At 36.0% G+C, this 23,088-nt stretch overlaps 1 protein-coding gene across 1 annotated transcript in view; it reads right to left on the bottom strand.

Moving 5' to 3' along the window:
• The window catches only part of LOC101322709 (catenin alpha-3), a 489,966-nt gene that overhangs the window by 380,429 nt on the left and 86,449 nt on the right, over positions 1-23,088 (bottom strand). Inside the window, exon 2 of the mRNA XM_033841933.2 lies at positions 12,916-13,116. Coding sequence (XP_033697824.2) covers positions 12,916-13,116 — 201 coding nt within the window. The remainder of the gene's footprint in view (positions 1-12,915; positions 13,117-23,088) is intronic.

Genomic DNA, 23,088 nt, shown 5'->3' with positions numbered 1-23,088 from the left:
GTGAGTCAGTTATTCTAAATCAAATGAAAGTTTAGCCACTAAGGTTTCAGAGTTTAGAAAGTCCTCTGAGGAAAATACAGCATGATCCAGTACTTTTGGCTGCATAATGTCCAATTATGAAGACTTACTAAGGACCTTCAAAAAAGGAAAAAAAAGCAGTTAACAAAACCAAATGTAACCATTTGCCCACTTGCCTTGCTCTGTACGTTTAAGGTAAATGTGTGAGTGTGTGTGTGCTTCTTCTTGGTATCTTCAAATACACGTTTTTTGTAAATAAATGAGTTATGACTGCAACAATTATACAAGGTTGAAGAATTTAAAGGGTCTGCAAAATTCTGTATAACACACTCACATAAAACCTATTCAAGATAAAGCATGCAACAAAGCAGGAGAAAGAATGTACAAGCCAGCATCGGGGCCTGGGACATTTGCAGGCACACCTACACAAAGTCTTTTCTTAGTCACACAGGATGCACTTCATCTCTGGGTTATGACCTGCCAAGAGAGATATGCAAGAAATTGTGGTTTTAGGAGAGTTAAGGCAAAAGATTCTAGCGGAGTCTTTTATGCCCCACTGGTCATATAGCCAAGCCGAGCTATGAAACCAGTGAAATAGGTGTAAGCCATCAATCTACACATCCCTAAATAACATAAATAAGCTGGCCCTGGGTGCCACCAGAGGGATTTCGCACTTTAGACAGTGCATTATAAATTACTAGCTAGTCAGTTATTTCTGTCATAGCCAAAGTCAGTACTAGACTTCCAGATGTCCCTGGAGATATGTACGGATCTGTCCAGGTTGTTCTGTATGATAACTCTATTTTATACAAAGACCATTAAACACACAGGCCAAAAAAATCAATCATTTTGTATATAATGTAACATATGCACTATACATATATAGTTACACTAATACTAAATATAATAAATTATAAAATAAGATATCTGTATATAAATATTACTATCATAAATGGATATAAACATATGCACATATGTATATGTGTGTACACCATTTATACATACATATATATATATAAATACATATTCATAATAGGCATAACAGGTAATATTTACCATGTGACATGAAATCTAGTTTCTTAACAATGACAAAAGACATGACAAACACAGACAATAAACAAATACAAATAGTTAAGCATAAGCTGATAACAATATAACCAGACAGTTTTAAAGTTTTAGGATTATGTAGTTGGGTTCACAATATTCTAAGCTAGCTAGGTGACATCTTTTGGAAAGGATAGTGAATTGCTTTCTTTATCATGTGACTAATTTAATGATTCTGTTTGTCTAAATGTATTCTAGGCTCCTTTTAGAATTATTTTTTCTTGCAGCCCATGACTTTCTATTCTAATTTGGATCAGTTGCTTTCTAGACCTGCTAGAGATCTGCCATCTTGTCATTTTATTCATTACATTTCTGAGTTAGATTTACTATTTCAATTCTCCACATTCTTACTATTTCTGATTTTTCCTCATTTCGCTTGAATACATTTTCAAGTCATTTCTCAAAAAGGGTTTGTGTAACTTAAATATCCTGGGTTCTTACGTATACAAAAAGGTTTTATTTTGCCACACATTTTGGATGAAAGTAGTGCTCTAAGTTCAAATTAACTGTCTTACTGAATGTGAGGCCATATTATTTCATTGTTTCCCAGAATTCAGTGATGCTAACAGGAGAGCTGGAACCCTCCCTCTCTGACGAGCTCTGCTTGTGCATACCCTGGATTGAGGTGTTTGCTGCTCTTTTCCATCTATCTGCACGTTTCCAGCTGCTTACTATCTTCTGGATGTTGCTTTTCTCTGATGAGCCAACACCCATGCATTTGACGTTATGGGCTCATTCCTTTTGTTTCCCTTTACTGTTTCCTAAAAGCGATGTTAAACTATAGAGTGAGGCAGAAATATTTTGTGAATCTGCCTTCTTGCTAACTTTTTAAATAGATGAAAAAGGAAAAAAACACACTGCTAGTCTCTGAGCTCAAAATTATTTGATTGTAATTGTGAAGATAGGATGAATACATTAATAAATACAAATAATGAAGAAGGGATAACTATTTACATACTGAAGTAGTTGGTAGAAGGAGAATAAATAAATACGGTAGGGGAGATGGTAAGAGAAGTACAATATTTTAACTTACTGCTTCTTCCCTCAAAAATAACTTTGTTTTTTATCAATTATCAGTAATCTATTTCCTCTTTCTAGTTACATAAGAATTTTAAGGCAAGTAGTAATTTTGCACAGCAAAGGAAACTAAAAACAAGACGAAAAGACAACCCTCAGAATGGGGGGAAATATTTGCAAAGGAATCAATGGACAAAGGTTTAATCTCCAAAATATACAAACAGCTCATGCATCTCAATATTAAAAAAACAAACAACCCAATCAAAAAATGGGCAGAAGACCTAAATAGACATTTCTCCAAAGAAGATATACAGATTGCCAACAAACACATGAAACGATGCTCAACATCATTAATCATTAGAGAAATGCAAATCAAAACTACAATGAGATATCATCTCACACCAGTCAGAATGGGCGTCATCAGAAAATCTACAAACAACAAATGCTGGAGAGGATGTGGAGAAAAGGGAACCCTCTGCACTGTTGGTGGGAATGTAAATTGATACAGCCACTATGGAGAACAGTATGGAGGTTCCTTAAAAAAACTAAAAATAGAATTACCATATGACCCAGCAATCCCACTCCTGGGCATATACCCAGAGAAAACCATAATTCAGAAAGACACATGCACCCCAATGTTCATTGCAGCACTATTTACAATAGCCAGGTCATGGAAGCAACCTAAATGCCCATTGACAGATGAATGGATAAAGAAGAAGTGGTACATATACACAATGGAATATTACTCAGCCATAAAAAGGAACGAAATTGGGTCATTTGTAGAGACGTGGACAGACCTAGAGACTGTCATACAGAGTGAAGTAAGTCAGAAAAACAAATATCATATATCAATGCATATGTGTGGAATCTAGAAAAATGGTACAGATGAACAAGTTTGCAAGGCAGAAATAGAGACAGATGTAGAGAACAAATGTATGGACACCAAGGGGGGAAAGTGGGGGATGGGGGGTGGTGGTGGTGGGATGAATTGGGAGATTGGGATTGACATAGATACACTAATATGTATAAAATAGATAACTAATAAGAACCTGCTGCATTAAAAAAAAAAATAAAAATTAAAAATAAGAAACTAAGCTTTACCAGCAAAAAAAAAAAAGAAAGTAGTAAAGGAATGTGCCTTTAACCTTTGTTAAATCACTATAACCTACATTCAAAATCAACTTTAAAATATCTAGAATCTTAAAGAAATACTGGCAGCAGTGTTTATAATAAATGATAATCCCTATATCAGCAGAGAAATTTTATAATATAAATTGTTCACTTAACTTTAACTGCTACAGACTTTGGCAGACAGTAAAATTCAATGGTGGATGATCACCAGAATATATTATACTTTCTAAGATACTGCTGGGTTACTAATACATTTCAGGAGAAGAACCATTCCTAAGTCCTTAGCCTGCTGTGTGGGATTGTTAAGCAGTAATGCTTTCTTTTGTAATTGACAAAAGAGGAAGTTGTAAATTACCATGAGCTAGAGAATTCAGATATGTGAAATGAAAATATTTGTCAGCAGAAATCAGCATGGGCACATGGTGGGAAAGAATTTCCACATGCCTAAAATCCCTTTGGCTTTTCTTGAGCTACATCCTTACTGAGCTGGGTAAACAGGACACCTGATCAAAGTTTCCAGAGACTCTTTTATTCCACTTGTTCTACTCCCAGCATTGTTATCCCAACTGTGGCTATCATTTAAAATATACTTCCCTTCTTCAGTCAAACAATCCTTTCTTCCTTCACTGAAGATCTTGAGATATCCACTAAGTTTATAGTATTCCCCAAGTTTACAGTTTTCACCAAAAGGTGAAATAATCTTTAACTCACCCAATCATGATAAACGACTTACATATGGACTTTATGTGAAAATATTCACATCTATTCATAAAGCTTATAGATAACACTGTCCTTTGAAAGTATTGGCCTTCTGACAGTGTAAATGCAACATTGCCTTCTTTTGGCAGTAGATACCTACTGTTCACCTTAGAAATGCTTAATCCTTCACTTACTACACTTACTCTTGTCTTGGAAACTTGGCAATATCATCATGGCTATTGTGACCACCCTCATCCGAGCAGCACTACATTTGAGGAATCCCAGAAAAATGGACATGAAGGACAGGTGGGAAGGAGAGGCTGGGAATGAAATGGCTAAAACTATTGCCAGTTAAGCTCTGCTATCTACACCAATTACTTAACACCAGAGGAAATGCAGTCTGTTTCATACATTCAACTTCACATGGTTTATGCTCTCCCCAAAGCCAGAAGATGGAAAATCTGAGAGATGTCCCACATCAGTTTATTTTCTAGGCTCAGTGACCTTGAACCTCAAATACAGTTTTTCAGATGAGTATGTAAATGTACCAGCTCACAGCAGTAACTGTATAACCAGACTTTCCAGGCCGCATATAATGATCTTAAAAAAGTAAAATTAACTTGTCTTTACAACTGAGGACTATTAATACATGAAACAGATACTTGTAATGACTGGAGTTATTTCATTAGTTTCATAAATCGGACTTTCAAGACGGAGTACAAGGAAGGAGATTCCTACCAGATATTAGCTCGCTTTTAAAAACATAAACTATGTTGCAGTTTATAAAACATTTTACAGTAATTCTATTATAAAGAGACAATTGTTGGATTTCCCAGGTGATAAAAGGCTATTCCAGAGCTTCCTAACAACTGTTAGGAAGTGTGTGTTTTAGAGGGTTACTGGGGTGTTGAGATATTGATGCCCATAGCCCCTCAGAAGGGCTGGGAAAGACCTAAGACTGTTTATGACCCCAGAGCCACTGATTCTCTCTGGCCTTGAATAGCCACTTCTCTTTTCCCAGTGGCTGTGCAAACACTGTGATTTTAGAAGGCACTAGTCTCCTCTCTTACAAAGAATGTCTAGTACTTAGTAAATCTTAAAATGAATGAAGTCAAAGTCCCCATCCCTTTAGGTTTAAAATAAAATGATATAGTTTGGTACAGTATTACTGTATTTGAACAATAATAGGATTACAGGCCTATTAATTTTTTGTCATTATTGTCGTTAAAGAAAGAAAAAAAAGAAGAAACCCCTGAATGATCCATTTTTCTACTTTTCACAAAACTTCATAGACACCTGTATGTTTATCTTGCCACTATCTTGGTAACAGAATCACATTCACATCGTATATTCTAAGGCACATCATCCCTGAAACACTTAGATTTAAAGTGGTATCATAATACCTCATTTAATAAAACCACCAGGCATAAAGCATGGTTTTATGCTTATTTTTAAAATTTCATAAACCATCTGAAAGAAATGGGTTTGGAAACAAGCTGCTGAAAGGCCATGCTCCTGTTTGGGTGATACGGATGGAAGCATTTCCATTGTTCCAACACAGATGATGACCAACCAAGTTGGAAAATCAGTACTCAATTTCCCTTCTCTGGGTCCTTTCACTCCCTTTTTTTTTTTTTTTTTTTTTTGGCGGTACGCGGGCCTCTCACTGTTGTGGCCTCTCCCGTTGCGGAGCACAGGCTACGGACGCGCAGGCTCAGCGGCCATGGCTCACCGGCGCAGCCGCTCCGCGGCATGTGGGATCTTCCCGGACCGGGGCACGAACTCGTGTCCCCTGCATTGGCAGGCGGACTCTCAACCACTGCGCCACCAGGGAAGCCCCCCTTTCACTCCCTTTTTGATGCTATTCCTCTCGTGCTCCTTGCCACCCCCACCTCCCTTTGCTCACAGACTCCAAAGTCCTTTCTGTGCCAAGAAATCTGCCAGTATGAGAATCTAACTGAGGCAGAAAATGTCTCCATAGAAGCTCAAAAGCCAGTACTTGTGGCTCCCCTCCATGCTGGTCATCAAGGTGTGGGCATATGATTTAAATTCTGCTAACATGATGCATCTGCTCAGGAAGTTGAATTCAGGGAGAGTGAGGCAAAAGCAGGGATTGGCTTGGAATTTATTTCTGTGGTGGAAGTATCTGGAATCTGGTGGCAAATGAAAGTAGCATCTGTAGGATCCAGTGTCATCATGTTATGATGCCAATAATGGCATTAGATGTTCACTGAGGTCTGGAATGGCAGCTCAAACAAATGCTCCCTGGGAATGACCAACCGGTTCTTGTATTCAGCATCCCTTGCAGTCTGTGTGTTTTCTCTTGTTCTCTAGCCTTCCTGTGCATATGCGTTGGTTTATAGTCAGATTCTGTTGTTTGCCATCTAGAGCTGAAACTGGGACTTCATGCCTAAACCACTTTCGTTAGGTTATTTTACTTCCTACCTATTCCTACCATATAAAGGCCCATAAAATAAAAAATCTGAATTCGTGTTTTACAGACAGTATGTAAAAATAAGATTAGAAAGAAAGGTGTGGCCTATTTCTCTTACCAGATCATGTCTTCTTTGGCTGGAGAACATGCATCTGAGGCTGGTAATAGGAGTTCTAGGGTTAAAGAAGACACAAGAGCTCTACAATATCTCTGCATGGTGAATTACCCACACAGCATGTTCAAATTCTCCACTTACTTTCCCAATGATCCCTTCCTTTTAACCCATGCCATTTCAGCTCATCTATTTTTAATCTATCCTTCATTTAGCATCAGCTTCACAGTTCAATATTTTACATTTTCCAGATTTGGGAAGGTATCAGCCCCTCTTTATGATTGTCTGAAATCCACCCTTAAGCCCTCTATACCATTTCCTTCCTTGACAATAAAATGTCTACTAGTGTGTCAGAACGCATTCTTTTTATTAATAAGGACAGTACTAACAGTGGCTTTTTAGATTATTCCACGTACCTACCTTTCTTAGGATCTAACTATATCAAAAATGTCAAAAAAAGCCTTTGCATTACCCAGTACACATAGGGGATTTCAGTTCTGATGGTACTTTTTATCTGACAAGTTTATATTTCCAATAACTTAAAACGTCAAGATAAGTAAGTACCCTCAGCCCGCTCACTAGATCTGGGTCCTATTCAAATCCAGGTCTCTTTGGACAAAAAAAAACAGGTTTTCCACTCAGAAGCTCTAGAAGCTTCTTTCTTCAATTCACAATGTCAGTTCAAAGTGCCAAACGTCTGCAGCAGCAGCAGTACTTCTAGGGCCAGGGGATCTTACTCTTCTTTAAAGAGGCTAAATTGTCATTTAACTTTTGATTTTGGCATCACCAACAAGAAGACACTGGTTCTGCAGGCTGGCCAAGTGATATGCAGATAGAAGTGGTTTATTAATGCTCTCTGACTAACCGTCTTAAAGGGTGTCAGATTAGGGCTGAAGCCAAAAGGAAGAAAGTGCATAATCCCAGAGGCCTGTCTCAGACTGCTACCAGGGGGAGGAAGTTTGCCAGCATATGCTTCTGAATTTGAAGGCACGGCTGCTACCCTTAAGAGGGATTTGCGGGAACCATTAGTGAAAATAGGTTTAGTGGGATCTTTCAACAGATGTAGTTCAAGGATGGTTCTTGGAAGTAATTATTTATACGAAAGTCATGATCTCTTGTTCAAAAGCTTGCTAAAGAACCTTTTAAGAATCTGATCCGAAGTTCTCTGAAAATGGCTAATATTTGACTCTGGACAGTAATGAATCACCTCCCTGATCTTTTCTCTGCCCCAGCCTTTGACATAGGCCACTGCTCTTGGGTTTTGTTTTTGTTTTCTTTCCCCAAAAATTGCGATGATAACTTGTCCTCTTGCTTAACTGTAGTAGAATGTGTCACAGTATAATCTTACATTGAATTTTAAATTTAAAATTGGGAGAAGGACTCGAGTACTCCTACAATGTATAAAATGCTATTGGGAAATATGAAAATAAATAAAGTGTGGTATCTACCTTTAAGTACGTTACAATCTAGTGGGAGAAACTTGTATGTAAATGGCTGATTATGATACAAGGCAAAGTGAAATAAGCATTAACTAGAGGATAAGCTCATCCATGGTAACACAGGTAATGGAGCAATTAATTCTAACTGAAAGGGAATCAGAAGCTCCTTTGTAAAGGTGGTGGCATTTGAGAAAGTTATAAAGAATAATTATAACTGTAGAGGGCCAATAGAGAAGAAAAGGTGTTTCACTGCTGGAATAAAATTAGCATAAGCATATAGGTTCAATTCAAGAGTTGTTTTGTTCTGTTTCATTTTAATCTAGCACATGCAAGACATTATGGTAGGCTTTGGAAGAGATGCAAAGAGAAACAATACAAGTTTTCTTTTCTCCTATAACTTAACTTCTGTTTTGAAAGAAAAGTCATTTCTAGATAAATATACCTGAAGAGTTCATCAGTAACATATAGTTGCCTGTAACAATGCACCTGAGTGGCAAGTCCTTTAAAATCTACAGCACAGGAGACCAAGAAGAGCTCACTGCTTCCAGAGAGAGTAAAAGAAAAGGTTTCTAGAGTACACAGGGGTATGAGCTGTTTCTTGAAAGGTGGATGAAATTTGATGTGATAAATAAGGCGCAAGGGTATTCAAAATGACAGGTACAGCATGGACAAGACCTAAAGGCAGAAATGATCCTGGTATGCCCATGTGATTGTGAAAGCAACAACTTAGATGGAGGAGAAGGTGCCTTTTGGCCCATGCTAGGAAGAAGAAAACAGAAATTCACGTTTAGGTGAATTCAAACGCCTACAAAGTTCAGGTAGGTATATTAAGTGAGCAAAGCAGACTGGGCATATAATGAGAGGTAATAAAGGAGACTATGGCCCAGTCTCAACCAAAAGAAAGACACTACTAAGCTCCAGCCATTTTCGTTTCCATGGTAAACTCTGCTCTAGTGTTGCCAGACCCTCCAATTTGTTACGATAGGCCATTAATCTGGAGATATATGTATGTATATGTATATATGTATATATATTCATATATATAATTAGAAAGTAATTCTTATAATAAAACATAAAACTTTGTTGGTCAAAACTCTACTGGACACATAAGAATTCTCTGAGTCACACTGAATCACATCCAGTATGTGGACCACTGAGTTGCAACCTCTGCTGGATGGTAGTGGGCAAAGACGGCTGGAACTAAAGCTTCTGTTTTATATCCTATAGCCATTTAAGATTATAAACAGAGATGCAACATAAGGACAGTAGCTAAAAAATGTTTCAATTAGGCTACAAGAATGCAGGCTATTTGTATATGAAAACTATTAAATGAAGGAAATTGATCGGAATTACTAACTGCTATTAAAGTTTTTAAAATGTTTTTTAGAGAAATTCATCTTAAAAGTCTATCCATTGTTTCAACCGATCACAAGAAAAATTTACAACAAAAATTTGGAAATATTTATTGGCTCTAAATTGTTCTCAACTGTCTCATTTGCCTTTAAGAAGAAAAATTGCAGCTATAGGACTCTTCTCCACTCTAACAGGGGAAAGCGTTCAAGTTTGGGCCTGAAAGAGTACTTGATGAATGACACTTTATTTGCCATCACTACCAGTTGCCAATGTTGGAGGCCACCAGGATGTCTTGGTCAGGTTCATCTGTGTGTTTGTTGTGTTTTGGTCCATGAGCCTAGCTGACTTTGAAACCAGGTGGAGTTTGAGTGTTTGCAAAAGATGATTTGGGTCCTGCTGATTTCTGAATTGATAGAATTCATAAATCACTTACAAAAAATATTATGTGTGTCCACTCTTGGTTTAGGTTTTCTCCCAGCCTAGTGTGAAAAAACTGAAAATGATGTTAGGTATACAACTTCTAAGCCTTCCCATTGCAATCCAGAAGGCTTGTTATTTAACACAAAAGCTAATATTTTCTCTCCCCTATTGGGAATTCCTGACAGGTAGAGGAGCTTAGTAACAGGGAAGAATTGGGCGGAATAAAAATTTCTCATGGAGATTACAATACTCCGCCTCAGTCTGAATGAAATGCAGCATTCCAGATGTTGCCTACATTTCACTGAAAACCAGCTGGTTGATTTCATGAACCATGCAAATCCTGCAATGTAACAGGGCTTCTCTAAGTGCTGATAAAACACTTAGAAGATCAACAAATCTTGAAAATGTGCTAATGAGCCACAAAGTCTGATTAAAAGCAAAGGTGCAATGTTCCAAAAACATTCTTTGTGACTTAGAGAAGTATGACTTAGGTTTCATCATTGATGACAGTACTTTAAAGGCAAATTGTGCAAAGATAAGAAAGTCTCATTAATAAGAACAATTCACAATAGCTCCTTATTGAGTTATTTTCGGAAAAAGGGTTAAGACCTGAGAACTGCATAAAAGGAAAAGAAAGAAAGAAAAACAGGTCACATATACAGACCGTTCACTTGCTAAAATATGAACTATTAAGGCTTCATAACATAAAACATGACATTTTGAATTATTTAATTTGATGATTATTTATAAATAATAAGTCCAAGTTATGGGCAGATGTGAACAAAGATGAACATCTTCTGTTAATTAATTGTGGAGGATAGAATAGTTGGAAGTATTTTTCATAGACAATATCTCTATGGGAGAGAAAATGCTCATATATTTTAGCTTTGGTTAAGATCAAACTGATCAAATTAGCATTTTCATCTAATTTATTGCTCAGAATTCCCTTTAGTGAGGAATGCTTTTGATAAATTTCAAGGAAAGCTGTTGCAGAAAAGTTTGAAATTAGACATAAAAAACCCCAAATGAGAAGATTTTAAGATAAGCCAAAAAGTATCTAAAAAACTAAAACGACAAAATTGGAAAATCATAAACTATACTGTTATATTACTAATAAGATGTGACTTATACAGAATAACCCAGCATTATTCCATATTTATTGTATTTGTATTTGGGGTACAGGACATAATTTACCTGGAGAATTTCAATTAAAGTTACATACAAGTAATTAGAGGAAAAAGGATTTCTCTCTCTTCTGATTGAATGATAATGTAGCCATATTGGTTAGTTATTTTGTAAGGTCATCATAAATCATACAGGTATTGACAAAATTGTAATTAAATGTGTAAATAACTTTGTTTCATTTTTGTTTTCTTATTTCAGATTATAAGAATTGATTGTGAATGGAGTGTTCCCACAACACATTTCACATTCTGGACACTTCAAAATTTCACTTCCACTTCTTTGCATGTGAAGTCCAGATATGGGCGCTATACTATAGAGAATAAAACTATAATCTTAGTACCTCATACAGACATGGTGACTATAAGAGTGTGTTCACAAGACATTACCAATACGATTACAAAACTGAGACAGAAACAAGATGTAGGTACAATTTTGGTAGACTTTAGTCAGTTCCCTATAGGACATTTTTCACTGGCTAAAAGGAGAACCACTGATGCCTTCTTCTTTTTACTTACAATGCTATCCCCAGAAGGTAGAAAAAAATCAGAGAACTCTGTACTTGATTTTGACCAACAGGAAAGGACCAGCTAAATTTAGTTTAGGGAAGAGATGCTGAACTACTCTAACACAATTATCTCCTTAAGCAAGTAAATGTATCGCCACACCTCACTGATAAAGCAACTACCCTGTACCCTATTCGTGACACCAGTGACTTTTGAGTAGTATAGAAATATCATATCAAGAGTTGCAAATACACCTCCTTCATCTTTCCTTAGTATATCTTAAGCATTTCATTGTTTTAGAAATATTTTAAAAGAGCTACTGAGAAAACTATGCGCCAAGATTCATTAATGAGTTCTGTATCAACATGCTAGGAAAAGAGCAACACTAATCCTCAGTTCTCTACAAAACTTGCCAAGGCTACCTGTGGTATAGCTCTTCAGAACTATTCCCTAATGAAGGCTATTCAAATGCTGATAAGCTTATCTTTATTAATTTCAAGGAGCAGCTTCCTCTCCCCCCAAATCACCCATCTCCATCCCTTCTACCCCTTTCACAAAACAAGTATGTACATCCAAACACAATATGCCCCATGCATAATATGAACAATTCTCTAGGTAGGATCAATGACTTAAGTATGGAATTTCAAATATTTTAGGAATCATGGGTCCACTGTCACTCTCCTCTTATGAAGTAATTAATAAGAAAAATTCAGCCTGAGGTTTTCACAGATTACAAGGGCTTTTCACAAGAAAAACTACTGCCATGATGACTTCTAAAGATGGTTGGTTGCCCTCATTCAAATTGTATCCACTGTTTTTGAATTCATATGAATTTAAATGCTTCTTTGAATGTTCTGTAAGTGTCTTGGAGAAATGTTAATAACAGTGCTAAAATAAGAATACTATTTTAATGTGTGATTCAAAAACTAAGCATTTATTAGCTGATTTCAGAACATATTAACTTCGATGCTGCAACCAAAACAAAATCCTGGTCTGGTATTTCTTAATTAATCAAAGATTATGTGAAAGAACAAAATAGTGCTTTGCAAACAGATTGCAAAAGAAGGTAGAAAGCATTTCTCTGGAATCATCGGACAAGTTTGTTCTGTTTAAGCAATGTAAACAAAAACCTGGGGGGTACCAATCAGACAGCTAAAAGAGAGCTTGGAAACTATTACATACTTATCACATCTGGCCTAATTATATCTCCTACCAACTCTAGCATTAATAAACATTCATAAGTGGCTAAAGGCCTGTGGGTAATTTATATAATGCATATATGTATAAAAGCCTTTTTTCTCCAGTGAATATATTTACTTCCCAGAGATAAATTTCAAATCACACAACCACAGGATGTAAGCCCCTATCAGATAGTAGAGCAATCTATTTCAAAACAAGCCACACAGACTGAGATCTCCTTTCCATATGTATGAATATTTGGTAGCTATGTAGATGCAAATGTCAGAAAGAGAGCAGCTGTTATTGGGGACAGAGACTTACCAGTACTTGTCAGGAAGTTAACATTTCTCATCACACCTTCTGTGTAAGCTCCTGGCTCGTAACTGTCCATTTCACCTGTGACAATGTGAGCAACTCTTGCGGCCCGTCCTCTGATAGCACCTGCAGCTCGATCTAAATTATCAGCATCCTGGTCTCTCAAGGCTATGATACATTTGTTGACATCTTCTAGGATATGGCTCTCTGTAAGTAAACAGGTCAAATTAGTTTCGTGTTTTTTTTTTTTTTATCACACAAATCTAGCATACTATAATTCATGTTAATTTCTGGTTGTGGATAATGTGCACATTGGGAGTAAAAGACATTGACAACTAAGAAGAAAAAAATACAGATGTGACTTTGATTATACCTTTTTCAACAGCTCATCTTGTAAAACAAAAATTTTGCATTTTTATCAGCAAGTTTTACAGATTGCATCTTATTTTAGATTCTAGTTCCAGTAGGTTAGATTTTAGATTTGAGTGACTTACAGATGGAAATTAAGGAAAGATTCTAGATTGAAACAAAAATAAAATGTATAATGATGGAATACTTAATCCTGATTAAGCACAATACTATGCAGATTATGAAACTCTTAAAAAAATCACCTGCCCTAAATATATAGAAAAATAACTACGGTGTTCCATTCAACTAATGTTCACTGATGTACGATATTTAACACAATTACAGAAATATTATAAATTAGCAAATGATGAAAATGGTGAAATATATAATTTTATACTGTAAAGCAATAACCTCACTACATCTGTGAAAAGACATATATAAAAAGGGCTTTAAAAAGATTGATTGATTTGAAGTAAATGAATCCCAGAGAAATTTGCTCACTCTGAAGAGTATCTCCAGACCTCTTTCTCTCCTTCCTTCTTTGCATGATTAAGGCATGAAGACCGCTGGGAGTTATTACTATAGTCCAACAATGTTTACTTTTTCTATAAAATGATTAATACTCCCGGAATAAAACTAATGAGTGGAGCTGAGTAAATAGGTAGAATATCAACAAGCATGGGCAATGATATTTCTAAGAAATTAAAAGAATACTAAAGAAATGGTTTCTATTTTTATTAAATGAATCCCCACCCCAAATCTTTAAAGACTCTACTACTTCAAAACACACAGAGAAAACAACTACAACAAAAAGGTCTCAGTAATTCCAGAACATATTGTTAACTTCTCCTTCCCCCTCCCCCTCCCCTTCTCCCCCCCTCTCTCCCTCTCCCTCTCCCTGGATTTGCTGACTTTCTGCAGGTAAGCTACACAAGACATGTATTCATAAAGCTATTTCCTTGCAGAGTCACACCTTCCTCTTATTTTGTAGAGCATAATATCCAAACCATCAAAGAATATGGTCGTTGGTGAACTTCTTAGACCTGATGTCTACTATTCCTCTGCAGGTCCCTCATGCTTTAGTTATATCTATTTTACAATTTTCCAAATCTGCCATGTTTTTTCATGTCTCTGTGCCTGTGGGCATATTAGAACCTTGACCTAGACTGTTCTTTTGGGTTCCTGGACCCAATGTCAACGTGTGTGTGTGGCGGGGGGGTGCTTCCCCACAACAACAAGCAACTCTCTGTACACCAGCTGGGTGACCTGTAATTCAACTCAATTCTGACACCATCTACCTGGAGATAGCATCAGATTCCACAGGTTAAGGGTTTAGTCCCACAAGACTGCCCCTTCCCACCCTGCTACAGACACCAGTCAAAAGCCTAGATCGTTACTGTGCTTCTGCTACAATTTGAAGTTCCCCCCTTCTGGACTTCAGACGCTGGTCCAACTTCAGGTTGTTACATATATTTCTGACCAACTAGCTATAAATCAGAGGTTCCCACAACCTCCTTTTTAGGTTTGATTATTTTGCTTAGAGTAGCTCACAGAACTCAGAGAACCATTTTACTTACTAGATTTAACTTTTATAACTCAGGACCAGCCAGATGGAAGAGACGCAGAGGGTAAGGTATGGGGAAAGGCCCAGAGCCCCATGCCCTCTCCAGGCATGCCACTCTCCCCAAATCTCCATGTGCTCACCAACCTAGAAGCTCTCCAAAACCCATCCTTTCGGGATTTTATGGAGGCTTCATTACATAGGCATGATTGATTAAATCACTGGCGGTTGGCAACTGATTCAGCCTCCAGCCCCTCTACCTTTCCCAGAGGTAAAGGGCTGGAACTAAAAGTTCTAATCACATGGTTGGTTGCCCTGTCAACCAGCTCCCATCCTACGGGGGAGGGGGGGGGGTGGTCCCAAAGTCATCTCATTAACAAACAAAAGACAGCTTTATGGCCCTCATCACTCAGTATATTCCAAGGGTTTTAGGAGTTCTGTGCCAGAAGCCGGAAAAGACCAAAGATACACCTCTTATTCTAAATCACAATATCGTAATTGCCAATCCCCTCTCGTCTGCTTGCTCAACTCCTACTATTCTTTTTTTTTTTTTTGGCCATGCCTCATGGCTTGCAGGATCTTAGTTCCCCTACCAGGGACCAAACCCGTACCCCCTGCAGTGAAAGGGCAGAGTCCTAACCACTGGACCACCAGGGAATTCCTTACTATTCTTTTAAGACACTAGTTAAATGTCCTGCCTCAGGAAATCCATGCTGACCTAGAACAAGGCAAACTTTGTTCCAAGTTGTTTGGGGTTCACATAAAATGGTTTGTATGTTTTCATTAGAGCTTCTTTCTGTGTTTTAGTGATATACTAATGAAACTATCTCTCTAGTAGACTAACAAATATATATGAGTGCAGGAATTTTATCTTATTCCTTGAGGTATCTAGCCCTTGGTACAGTACATAGCACCTGTTAGGTTAACCAGAATGTTTGTTGAATGAATGAATGAAGTCTTCTTATAAGATGCACCTGGGAACAGTACATTATTTTGTCTAAATCCTAAATCATGGGTTATGAACATTGGTAGACACATTTCTGTAGCCTTAAAATTAGTCAATTTAAGCCACATTAAGGACAGTAAGTTCGTTTGCATGAAAAAGATTAAGTACTGAAAACCTTCATTATAAATTCACTGGAGTTTTAACCTAATTTGTAGCATTCAGTTATGAATGTGTCATTAAGGCCTGTAATAAATCGAGGCACAGTCCCATCTCAACAGAAAGCACATGTGTATCATCATCATCATGTTTCCCTTGGAACTGAAGTACAAGTATAAATGTGGAAGGCGTAGTAATGATCAGTTTTTTAAAAATCCACAGATGTGCCCTTTAATGACACATTAAGAAGCTGTTATTTTCCAAAATATGTTGGTAAGTGTTTTTAAAAGCAAACACAATATATATGCATTCAATGCATGTTTAATCTGTATTCACTAAAGGTGCTTAATTTTAGATTGCAGAGCTGTTTTTCTCAGTTCTGTGAAAGTGAAAAGATATTTAGGAAAGAAAAAACATTGTTCATTTTTGGAAAATTAATTATCTAATAAACTCAGTAATTTCTGTTTAATTAAAGGTGAAATTATAGCTGTCACAAACTGTTTTTTTCCTATGAATTTTTCACTGGAAAAAATACAAAAAATATTCACTAACAATGAATGTTCACTTCTATAAAACAATGATATATACGCTTCACAATTTATTTTATTACTTTAAATGGAGAATAAAATATACAGTAAGAATTTTTCTGATTCTTTTTTGCTTGGCCTTATAGAAGTTTGTGTGGTTATTGCTTTAGATTGTGCAACACAATCAGAAGCCCTGGTGTTAATTATGTTGAAGAACCATAGAGTTAAGGTCAGATATGGAAATAAAAACCTTACATGAAAATATACAACATAAAAAATAAGGAAAATAAATGACAAGAAGCATATACCCAGCGTTTACCTGAAGCAGCTATATTGAGAATGTCGGAGATGATGACTAAATGATCTTTTGAATTACTAAGATTAAATATAGCGCAGAAGCATTAGGAAAGGTTTGTAAGATTTCCATTATTGTGACACTTCCCCATTATTCTGAATGTTTCACAAAATGCCAGCAACAATTATTTGCATGAAATTCTAAACACAGAGTACCAGAAAAAGAAAAAAAATATTGGGCACCTCCTATATACACAGTAACTAAACATTAAGCTAATGTCTTAAAAACAAGTATTTCTTTATTTAAGGTGAACTTAAGTAGTTAAAAGGGCCTTCATGATAGCTTGAGTTTTTGTGTCTAGATATATAAATCCACACCTATAGGAAAGAAATAAAACACCAAATACTTTGCATAAAACTTTCTACTGACATATCTCTTAAGTCTTCGCTGATGGAATGAGTTTACTCATTAGACGCAGAAAAAATCATTAGGAACTCTACCTCCAATTTATTTTTTTTCTCAACTGCACATGTACTTGGATTTAACAATTACATAACTTTTACATAATGAGGTTTAAAAGAAAGAAAATATGTTATTATAAAACAAGTACACTTGGAAAACAGTTGACCGTTGAACAATGCTGCCGCTAACTCGTGTATAACTTGTGTCAATAGTTGGCCCTCAGTAACCCCAGTTCCTCTGCAGATTCAACTAACCATGGACGGTGTAGTACTGTGATATTTACTGTTGAAAAATATCCTCATGAAAGTGGACCTGCGCAGTTCAAACCCATGTTGTTCAAGGGTCAACTGTAGTATGTTTTGAAGGATTGATTGAAGATTTGTCTTAATCGTTTCAAAGTGTCAGCTTAACATTTGATTTGGGGTGAGGGGTGAAATGTCCTAGTATTACTGCAAATCCTGAAGTGCATTATTTTAAGAGCAGAGAATAGCTGAATGACTAGCAATTACTGTCACTCATTTTATAGCTATCCTGAGAGGCAAAGGATGATTTTTATTACGCTGGAAAACAGTAATAAAGAGGGCAATAAAGGAACTGATCTTAGACTGCAGGACATTTCATTTGTTGCAAACTTCTGTGGGTGGCTCCATCTTCAGTCATCGCAGCAAGTGTAGCACAAGAAGATTTTGAAATATATTTTAAATTTTTTTCGACGATTTTTTTCTTAATTCTTCAGTTTTCTACAATTAAAGCTAGAACTTGCCTCAGGGAAAGTAGAAAACATACAAAGCAGAATTTTATAAATCCATAACCCAAAGAACAGACCTAAAGTAGAAGGACATTTTATTTGCAAAAGCCACACTTAAAGTTGCTTTCTTTTAATTCCCAAAGCTGGGCTTTGAATACATCAATGGCAAAGCCTGAAGAGGTTTATGCTATAATCCATTGAATGGGGAATAATCTACCACCAACTGTTTCCTCCTCTGATATCTGCATATGTAAAACAAAATTCTAAGGAGGAAAGGAGAAGAGAGAAAAGAATCTTTTTCTAAAGAGGAAATTTTTCCTAAAGAGACTGAATTATAAGCCAAAAGAGTTTGAGTTTCTTAAATTGGCAAGATTAAGTTTAGCAACCCATTGTATATGAGCTCAGAGATTTAACTAAGTATAAGAAAATGTTTCAATTTTGCACACCTGAATCTCTACCTGTAAATTTAAAATTCATTACACAGGCAACTACACAGTAATTTTTCTCCTTCACTCCCCCGCCCAAAAAAAGAAGCTATAAAGCCAATGGAATACACCAGTATATAAGTTAATTGTTGTTTATGTATCTACTTAAAGGTGGCCAAATTTTTTTTAGTAAGAATTTGATCATGATGATTGTTCTCCAAATTAACTAATATCCTGCATAAATATCTAGGCAAATACTATTCTGAGAATAAAGAACATGTATATAGCTAAATGTAAAACTTTTTGAAATTTCGTATCCCTTTTCTACATCCTTAGAACCTTTCCTCTGTCTCCTTTCCTGAACCTAAGTATTGCTATGTGTTAGAAAATGTAGATGATGTAAAAGATAAAGGTAAATCCCCTTCTGTAAAAGGTTTAAAAGCTAGAAACCAGAAAGAATTTTCTTTTTTAAAATTAAAAAGAAATTATTGAAGTATAGTTGATGTAAAATATTAATATTATATAGGTGTACAATATAGTGATTCACAATTTTTAAAGGTTATGCTCCATTTATAGTTATTATAAAATATTGGTAAGAATTACTTTCTTTCATTATCTTTTATTCTTCCCAAAATACAATAGTCAAAATTATCTCATCATTTTAACGAAGTTTTGTTAACCTTTATCACAAAAGTTTGCCTAGTTTCTCTGCACTATAAGCTATTTATTCTTCATTGGACTTTAACCAGCTCAAACTTACTTGACCCACTTCTGACAATAATCAAAAGAAAAATAAAGATTGCTATTCCCAAACTAGTTCTTTACCAAACTATACTTAAAGGAATTCTGCAGTACTTATGCAGACACAGTTCTATAGAAATAAACACACACACACACACACACACACACACACACACACAAAGTCACTGAAGTCTTCATATTTCTTTTCATAAGTCTCAAGTAGGCTCTTACAACAGTTTTCTCTGTGAAGTAAAGAAATTTATCAAAAGCTTAGAAATAGGCAAAAGGTACTATTGCTTGTTCCTTCAGTGCCCTCCTGGGCAGACATTGTGAACCAAGCCTACCTGGCAGATATCTAATTTTCCAGCAGTGTGTATCTTTTTACCACCTGCTATTTACTATTGGTTAGGATGTTTTACAATTCTGTAGGGGTTTTACAGTTCTGATGCTCATTCAGTTCTGATGCTCATTCAGTTCTGATGCTCATTGTAATGATGCTCATTACAATTCTGTAGGGGTTTTACAGTTCTAGATGCTCATTTTGTTAAAAGGGATAGCTGGGTAAATAATTCTTGTCACACAGGAATGCAAATAAATTTTTATCTGAGATGGGAATAATTTTTATAGAAAACATAATACTGAAGGTTACATTTTTACCGTTCTACAGGACCATCAACCAGTTTTTTTTCTAAGTTAGAATTTTATTTAACCATTCTTTCTTTATCCAGTTTTCCTTAAACAAGTATTATCATCTTGGTGTCTCTCAATAGTGAATTTTTGACAGCTGTTCACTTTAAATTTGTAAAAGTCTTGCTTTCAGCTTCAGAAAATTATTCTTTGACTGTGTGTTTTGTCTTGAAAGCTACTGACTTTTCAAGTATTTTTTCTACCCATGGGGAAAAAATGTAAAGGATAAATTACATGTGGAATCACAGACCTACATGTAAAGTGCAAAACTTTAAAGCTCCTAGGAGAAAATCTAGGTAGCCTTGAATTTGGAAATGACTTTTTAAATACAACACTGAAAGTATAAAAAATGAAAGGAAATATTAACAAATTGGACTTCATAAAAATTTAAAACTTCTGCTCTGTGAAAGGCACTGTTTGTTAAGAGAATGAAAAGGCAAGCACAGATCAGAAAAAAATATTTGCAAAATATATTTGCAAAAGGACTGGTATCTAAAATCTACAAAGAACTCTTAAAATTCAACAATAAAAATTAAAAAGTCTATAAATATTAGCAAAAGATCTAACAAAGACACCCAAACAAAGAAGACATATAAATGAAAAGTAAGCATATGAAAGGACACTTAACATCACGTATCATCAGGGAACTGCAATTAAAACAACAATGAGATACCACTACACACCTATTAGAATGGCCAAAATTCAGAACCCTGAGAATACCAAGTACTGAGGAGAATACAAAGCAACAGGAACTCTCATTCATTGCTGGTGGAAATGCAAAATGGTACAGCCACTCTGAAAGACAATTTGTCAGTTTCTTATAAAACCAAACATGCTCTTACCATGTGACCCAGCAATTGTGCTACTTGGTATTTACCCAAATGAGGTGAAAACTTACATCTACACAAAAACTTCACATGAACATTTACTGAAGCTTGGCTTATAATTACCAAAACTTGGAAGTAACCAAGATATCCTTCAACAGGAGAATGGATAAACAAACTGTTATACATCAATACAATGGAATATTATACAGCAATGGAAATAAATTCACTATCAAGCTATAAAAAGACATGGAGGAAATTTAAATACACATTGATAATAAATTAAGCCAATATGAAAAGGTTACATACTGCAGTATTCCAACTATATGACATTTTGGAAAAGGCAAAACTATGGACACAGTAAAAAAAACATCAATGGTTGCCAGGGATTCAGGGGTAAAAAGGGAGGAATGAATAGATGTAACACAGGGGATTTTCAGCATAGTGACACTATTCTGTATGATACTGTCATGATGGATGCATGTCATTATTACATTTGTAAAAGCCATAGAATTTAAAACACATAGTGAATCCTAATGTAAACTGCAGAAGGTAGTTAATGAATCAATATTGGTTCATCAATTACAACAGCAAAGAAGATTCTTGAAACATTCACTACTCAGTGCCAAGTCCACTTGAGACCTTTAACAAGCACTGTGTTCAGTTTCTAAACTGGAAGAAAACTGATAATGTTCAATCTTACATATTCAATAACATTGATTATTTACAGATATCTATAATTAATGTGATAGGAATTTTGAACATTCTTCAATTTTCCAAGAATATAATTAAGAAAAAGTTTGATCCTTTCCCCAACTCTTTCCTAGCTTTTACACAGTAACATCTCTGATCGTCAATTTGCTTGAGTTTTTTTTTTTTAATAAATCATCATATTAGGGGATATTATTATTTATTTATTTATTTATGGCTGTGTTGGGTCTTCGTTTCTGTGCGAGGGCTTTCTCTAGTTGCAGCAAGCGGGGGCCACTCTTCATCGCGGTGCGTGGGCCTCTCACTCTCGCGGCCTCTCTTGTTGCGGAGCACAGGCTCCAGACGCGCAGGCTCAGTAGTTGTGTTTCACGGGCCTAGTTGCTCCGTGGCATGTGGGATCTTCCCAGACCAGGGCTCGAACCCATGTCCCCTGCATTGGTAGGCAGATTCTCAACCACTGTGCCACCAGGGAAGCCCTTGAGTTTTTAACAAATAATTTTGGAATGCCTGTTTTCCATAATGTGCATATCATAATCAACATATATGCACATTATTTCATTAAATTCTTATAACATTCCTAAGAGGTAGGTCTCTTACCTATCATTTTTTTTCAAAACAGAATGAACTTTGTTTTTAAGGGAAGTTTTACATTCACAGCAAAATTGAGCAGAAAGTACAAAGGTTCCCACTTACCCACTCATGCACAGCCTCCCCATTATCAACATCCCCAACCAGAGTAGTACATTTTTTTACTGTCCATGAAGCTACACTGACACAATATTATCACCCAAAGTTTAATACATTAGAGTTCACTCTTGCTATTTTACATTCTTTGGGTTTGAACAAAGGTATAATGACATATATCCACCATCGTAGTATCAGAACAGAACAGCTGCAGTGCCCTAAAAGTCCTCTGTGCTCTGCCTATTTATTTATCCCCCATGTAACCCCTGGCAACCACTGGCCTTTTCACTGTCTCCACAGTTTTGCATTTTTCAGAATGTCACGTAATTGGAATCATACAGTATGTATCTCTTTCAGATTGGCTTCTTTCATTCAGTACTATGTGTTTAAGTTTCCTCCATGGCTTGTTGGCTTATTTCATTTTAGCACTGGATGATATTCCATTGTGTGGATGTACCACAGTTTATTTATTCATTTACCTACTGAAGGACATCTTGCTTGCATGCAGATTTTGGACATTATGAATAAAGCTGCTATAAACATCTATGTGCATGTTTTTGTATGGATGTAACTTTTCATTTTATTTTGGTAAATACCAAGGAGTGTGGTGATTGTTAGGTCGTATGTTAAGAGTATGTTTAGGGTTTTTTTTTTTTTTTTTAATTTTTATTGGAATATAGTTGCTTTACAATGCTGTGTTAGTTTCTACTGTACAGCAAATGAATCAGCTATATGTATACATATATCCCCATTTTTTTTTTGGATTTCCTTCCCATTTAGGTCACCACAGAGTACTGAGTAGCATTCTCTGTGCTGTACGGTAGGTTCTCATTAGTTATCTATTTTATACATAGTATCAATAGTGTATGTATGTCAATCCCAATCTCCCAATTCATCCCACCTCCCCTTCCCCCTCGGCATCCATACGTTTGTTTAGCTTTGTTAGAAACTGCCAAACTGCCTTCCGAAGTAGCTGTATCATCTTACCTATCAGTTTTAAAGATGAAGAAATAAGGCTTTGAGCAGAAATGTATAATTCCAAAATTCATAGTTACAGCAATTGA

Source organism: Tursiops truncatus, chromosome 16, assembly GCF_011762595.2.
Source record: "Tursiops truncatus isolate mTurTru1 chromosome 16, mTurTru1.mat.Y, whole genome shotgun sequence".
In the NCBI taxonomy this organism is placed as follows: Eukaryota; Metazoa; Chordata; class Mammalia; order Artiodactyla; family Delphinidae; genus Tursiops; species Tursiops truncatus.
The sequence above is the reverse complement of the archived record's forward strand: the minus strand, read 5'-3'. Positions and strand labels throughout refer to the sequence as shown.